The sequence below is a fragment of the Nanorana parkeri genome, unplaced genomic scaffold (genome assembly GCF_000935625.1).
Source record: "Nanorana parkeri isolate BGI_ZX_2015 unplaced genomic scaffold, ASM93562v1 scaffold188, whole genome shotgun sequence".
Lineage (NCBI taxonomy): Eukaryota > Metazoa > Chordata > Amphibia > Anura > Dicroglossidae > Nanorana > Nanorana parkeri.
This window is the reverse complement of record NW_017306456.1, coordinates 1,188,134-1,194,170: the sequence shown is the minus strand read 5'-3', so window position 1 is coordinate 1,194,170 and position 6,037 is coordinate 1,188,134. Positions and strand designations below refer to the sequence as shown.

The 6,037-nt window shown below is 48.3% G+C and overlaps 1 protein-coding gene across 1 annotated transcript in view; it reads left to right on the top strand.

Annotated features, from left to right (window-relative positions):
- PLXND1 (plexin D1) overlaps positions 1-6,037 on the top strand; it is a 101,685-nt gene that overhangs the window by 30,661 nt on the left and 64,987 nt on the right. Inside the window, exon 3 of the mRNA XM_018555221.1 lies at positions 2,431-2,607. Coding sequence (XP_018410723.1) covers positions 2,431-2,607 — 177 coding nt within the window. The remainder of the gene's footprint in view (positions 1-2,430; positions 2,608-6,037) is intronic.

Genomic DNA, 6,037 nt, shown 5'->3' with positions numbered 1-6,037 from the left:
GGGGGGGGGAGTTAGATTGGCCTCGGTCCAATTCAGAGTTTGTACCAATTATCCCAGTGACTCCAGACAGAAACAATTAGCGCATGCCGGTTCAGCTCCACACTGAGAGATTTAAAGGGACAATAACGTTTGTGTTTCTTTTCTTCTTTATTTTTCTTTTTTGTTACGCTAAAAAAAAATAGAAAAATAATCTACAGCAACAAAGTTACTTAATGTGGCCCTGGGCCCCGCTCAGAGGAGCAGCTATCATGAATAGTTATCTGGGCCCACCAGGAAAGGGGGCCCCACCATCAGACCCCCGAACAGTTCCCTATTCTGGAGGCATTGCAGATATAAGTGCAGCTGCCTGTGTCTGTAGTCTGCATAGCAGGACCCCTCCTGGATGAGGTAGACAGAATGCGCCCCCAATCCGCCCAAAGGGACCTGTGGGTGGATGGTGGAGCATGAGATACTTGCCCTGGGCCAACCCATTTCTTAAAGGAGAACTATGGAGTCAGGGCTTTTCCCCATAGTTCTCCTTAGGGTAACGGGAGGACACAAACTAGCGTCCTCCCGTTACCCTAAGCTCAGTATATAGGGAGCTAAGGCTCGGGGTATACTGAGACGCCGGAGCAAATCGCGACATCGATGTCGAGATCCGCCCAGCTGCGTGAGTGACAGCTGGCTCTGCTTATCTAGAGGCAGAGCCAGCTGTACCCGCCCCCTCCCCCGTCCGTTCTGCCAGTCAGCGCTGGCGGAGCGGGGAGGGGGGAATCCAGCCCCTCCCCTGTCACAGCAGAGAGACGTGACAGGATCGAGAGGTGAGCGAACGCCGGTATGTGTTCGCTCACCTCCCGATCTACTGAGCCGACCTGTGACAGTCTCATTGTCACAGGTCAGCTAGAACTATGACGTGAGTGGAAATCACTCATCTCATAGTTCTCCTTTAAAGCAGCCCTGAACACGAGCCACAAAAGGGTCCAAATTGCAAACCACTTTCAATCGTCTGGACTTCAAAGGGTTCAATAAATATCACAGTTCATATTCGTCAGGCAACACCTGGCCCTGTGCTGAACCCTAATGCCAACATTGGCGCCATGCTTAGCCATTCACTTACATAGATTCCCTCGATAAGGAGTAATTGGCGCACAGAAGCTGAGATATACCACGTGATACCATAAGGTTTTCTCTTGCATCTTTCACCCATGTGGACTTAGAGAATTAAGAAACACTTACCGGCATATTTATAAAGCAGTGAATCTTTCATATTTGTCAGGCACCACCTCGCTGCGCAACTAACCCTAATGCCAACATTGGCGCTGTGCCTAGCCATTCACTTACTCCTCACCCTGATGAGGAGCTTTGGAGCATTTATCACACAGAAGCTGAGATATAACACATGATGCCCTAAGATTGTCTCTTGCATCTTTCACCCATGTGGACTTATAGAATTAAAGGAGAACTATGGGGTCAGTGTTTTCCCCCAAATTTCCCCTAAGGGTCACCGGGGGGGGGGGCACAAACTAGCGTCCTCCCGTGACCCAAAGCTCAGTATATAGGGAGCTACAGCTCCCTATATACTGAAACCGCCGCAGCCGGGACGGATCCAGACAATACTGTCGAGATCCACCCAGCTGCGTGATTGACAGCTGGCTTTGCCTATCTAGAGGCAGAGCCAGACATACCCGCCCCCTCCCCCGTCCGTTCCACCAGTCAGCGCTGGAGGATCGGACTGTGGAGGGGTGGAATCCCTGAAGGGAGCCATGAGTGACAGTCACAGCTCTCTGCAGGGAGATGATCGAGAAGTGAGCGAGCGACGGTATGTGTTCGCTCACTTCCCGATCTATTGAGCCGACGTGTGACAGTTTCATTGTCACACGTCGGCTCGAACTATGAGGATGGAAGCAGTGAATCTTTTATATTCGTAGGGCACCACTTTGCTGCTCAGTCAACCTTAATGCCAACATTGGCTCCATGCTTAGCCATTCACTTACATAGTTCCCCCCAATAAGGAGCATTTGGCACACAGAAGCTGAGGCATAAGACATAAAGCCATAATATTCACTTGCATCTTCCACCCACGTGGACTTAGAGAGTTAAGAACACTTGGGCATATTTTTTTAAAGCACTGACATTCGCTGTGGGTGAATCTTCCTGGTGCATGTGTTTTAAAAGACAGTGATTGATTTACCTGCAGTGGAATCAGTGCACCTGCAGACCTGCCTTCTGGGTGAGCTCTGGCAGATTGGTATTATCTTGGATCCCCCTTTAATGGTGTCAGATGTTACTCGGCGGTCGTAAAATTTGGCTATATTAAATGAAGGGAGATGAAGATGTCAGTGTTGGCCCGTAAGAAAGGACATGTTGTGTAAGAAAGGACATGTTGTGCGGTTGAATGCCCTGGGCCCTGTGACCGCATCCGCCACTCACACTGCTCTCTATTCTTCTCAGCTGCAGGAAGAACAGATGGATTGTGGGGCCGCGCATCTCCAGCACCCGCTCACCATCAATCGGCCTCTGTCTGCCACCCCGCTCTTCAAGGCTCCCGGACTGACCTCGGTGGCGGTGGCCAACGTTAGCGGCTACACGGTGGCCTTCCTCGGCACGGCTGGCGGGCAGCTTCTGAAGGTAAGGCTTGACATTTATTGGGGTTTGAGTGACCGAAAACTTCTATTCCAGGGCGGCTGCGATTATTTAGTCACTCGAAGCTTTGCTGGAAAGCACAGAGCTCAACTCCAGAGCCCTGCCATGCAATGTATATTTATGCAGCTAGTATAAGTATCTGGATCTGTCTCTACAGTGTCGGCACCAGGGTGGGGGTCACCTGGTGCACCCGCCGCGCATGCATTATGACGTTCATGGTTTGACATCATCACGCATGCGCAGCGATGTACTTAACTCTTGGTGATGGATGCCGGCAAAGAGAGGAGTGGATATTGACTCGGTGGGATCAAGTTTGCCACGGGGTTCTCCTCTCTCGTGTCGCTGTCGGGCTCTCGGTCCATGATCGAGTGCCCAACTTAGGAGATGACAGACAGTCATTTTGGTGTCACCCCCTCTGATGGTGTCACCTGGTGTGGGCTGCACCCCCTGTGCCCTCCTTGTGATGCCACTGTGTCTCTATATTAGCACAGCTGAACTTTCACTGGGGTAGGGAGAGCCAGCACTGTGAGCCAGTCAGACTCTTCTGTGTTGCAACGTTCTGTCTAATGCTGGATGGTTGCTGACAAGAGCAGAGTAGTGAACTCATCAGTGTACCAATGCACCCTGGGGGCGGGTTCATGACCAAGCTTTACTGCTTAACTACAGTAGAGAAAAGTGAGGTCAACGACCTGGCTGGCTCTATACTCTGGTAGGGGTGTCTGAATCACTAAACTGGCTAGTTAGTATTACAAATTTGCTGGCTCATTGAGATTGATCACACATTTGTATTTCAACTGCGTATTTATGTCTGGGGTTGGACTTTAATCCTGGCCATTTGGGACAACCTACCACCAACAGATGTGATTGCTTTTGGTAAGTACTGTTGGTGGTCGGTCACTTTGGTCCATTGGGTCATTTTTGGGACTGAAAGCACATTGAAGTTGTCATGTGTATGTCCTATGTTGGGTGCGACAGGCTCAGCTGTCCTTCTGCATCTCAGAACGACATTGCAAGCAAGGCTGAACGTATCAGCAAAGGAGCCTCATTACAGACACCAAATGCAGAAGAGGTGGGGCTTATTCACATGTGGGTGTGGCTTAGCACATGTGCGCTAGCAGGGTTTAGGTAAGGCTTCCAATCCTATCCAAGGCGCATCCATAATAAAAAAAGCAAAGAGTACCTGTCTCCCCTTTTATAGCACGCCCTCAGAATTGAAGGTCACACTAGGACGGCAGAATCTGCAGATTTGGTTCACAGTCTCACCTTTACCTTGCGAATATGCAAACGCTCACCCACGCCTCTTGCTGTGTATTTTGCAGCGCGTGTAGTTGTCAGCGTTTCCTACATTTCCTGCGAAGGCAAACACGCCGCGCTCTAAATAAAGCCACAATGTCAACACGGCACCTTTTTTTTCTGCAGCAGTAATGTCATTTCTGTGTCAACAGAGTAAGTGCGTCTAATATGTAGATTTATATATTTATACCAAAAGATACAACTTATAACATTTCTTTATTACAGGTATTGATATAGCACCAACAATTTACGCAGCACTTTACAGAGTGCACATTCACATCAGTCCCTGCCCTCAAGGAGCTCACACTCTAAAGGTGGCCATACACCTGCCGATTATCATACGATAATCGCTGGAAATCCCGCGATCGTACGATAATCGCCAGGTGTATAGAAGGCGTGCAAACGTTTCTACTGTAAGGTCGCACGTCTTTTGTCTTAAGGTGGCTATACACTTTACAACCATCGTATAACCAGCCGAAAATCGTACAATTAGACAAAAGACGTGCGACCGTACAGTAGAAACGGTCGCACGTCTTCATTCACACTGCCTGATTCTCGTACAATCGCGGGGTTTCCAGCGATTCTCTGCAGTGCAGTGTATGGGCACCTTTACAAGCATGTTTGAAAACCAGCCGAAAATTGTAAGATTTTCGGCGGGTTTGTGGCCTGCTCGTAAGACAAATGCCGCACAGGCCGGTGTGCGCAAGTGCTCACTGCCCGCTCCGCATTGCAGATGATCGCAAGTACGATCTGCCGGTCCAAGATGGGCAGATGGTACGAGCTTTTAATTAGCTTACAACCATCGCAAGACGCAAGTCTTGCGATGGTTGTAAGTGTATGGCCAGCTGAAGGTCCCTATCTCACATGCATACATACGAGGGCCAATTTAGACAGGAGCCAATTAACCTTCCAGCGTGTCTTTTGGAGTGTGGGAGGAAACCAGAGTACCCGGAGGAAACCCGCACAAGCACAGGGAGAACATGCAAAGTCCTAGCAGATAGTGTCCTGACCAGGATTTGAACCGGGGACCCCCAGTACTACTGTGCTGCAATAGATACAACTTATAACATTTATTTATTAATAAAACCATCGGAAAGGTGAAATAAAAACGAAAAAGAAAGAAAACCGGACTGACTGTGAGCTGCTAGGACTCAGGCTGATCGGCCTCAGAAATTAGTTAATCAATGGTACAGCGCTCTGAGCCTCACGGTGTGATCATCAAAAACCAATATAGTGAAACCAATAATAAAATAAATAAATAAATATAAAGTGTCAAACTGTGTGTTTCTTCAACAACTAACAGTGTGATAAACATATAGATGATGTGTGGCAAACAGTGTGGATCTTTCCTCGAAGGGGAAATTAAACCACAGTCAAAAATTTAAAACTATTGGTATCGAGGAAGCATATCGGTTAAATAGTAAAAAAACCTTGAATCATATAATTATATGGATATAAAATGGAAATAAAATGGAAATAACATTTATTACAGGTATTAATATAGCGCCAACAATTCACACAGCACTTTACATAGTTGCACATTCGCATCAGTCCCTCCCCTCAAGGAGCTTACAATCTAAGGTCCCTATCTCACATGCATACAAGGGCCAATTGAGACAGGAGCCAATTAACCTTCCAGCATGTCTTTGGAGTGTGGGGGGAAACCATAGTACCCGGAGGAAACCCGCACAAGCACAGGGAGAACATGCAAACTCCTTGCAGATAGTGACCTGGGGACCTCAATGCTACTGTGCTGCAATAGATACAACTTATATATTTATAACAATAGATGCAATTTAACGGCTCGCGGTGTCACATGTCCACCCAGATCCCCATCTCTCCTTTCTGTCACTAAACGGAAGCTTTTTCCCCGCTCGCAATAGGCCGCTCGCCGTTTTGTCCTAAAGATTCAGCTGATAAACTTTCTTTTCCTGTAGTTGAGTTTCCTGCTATCGGCTCACATCGCTCCCTGAGCTCACGGTTACTAATCCGATTCGGAGACGACGGGCTGCTTCGTGGGGGACCTCTAACCTCCCGCTAATGGCGTGTAATTGAGCCGTGTTGTCCCGGGAGAGCGTGTGATAATGTGTTAACACGTGGAATAAAAATCCCACCTTCCCCC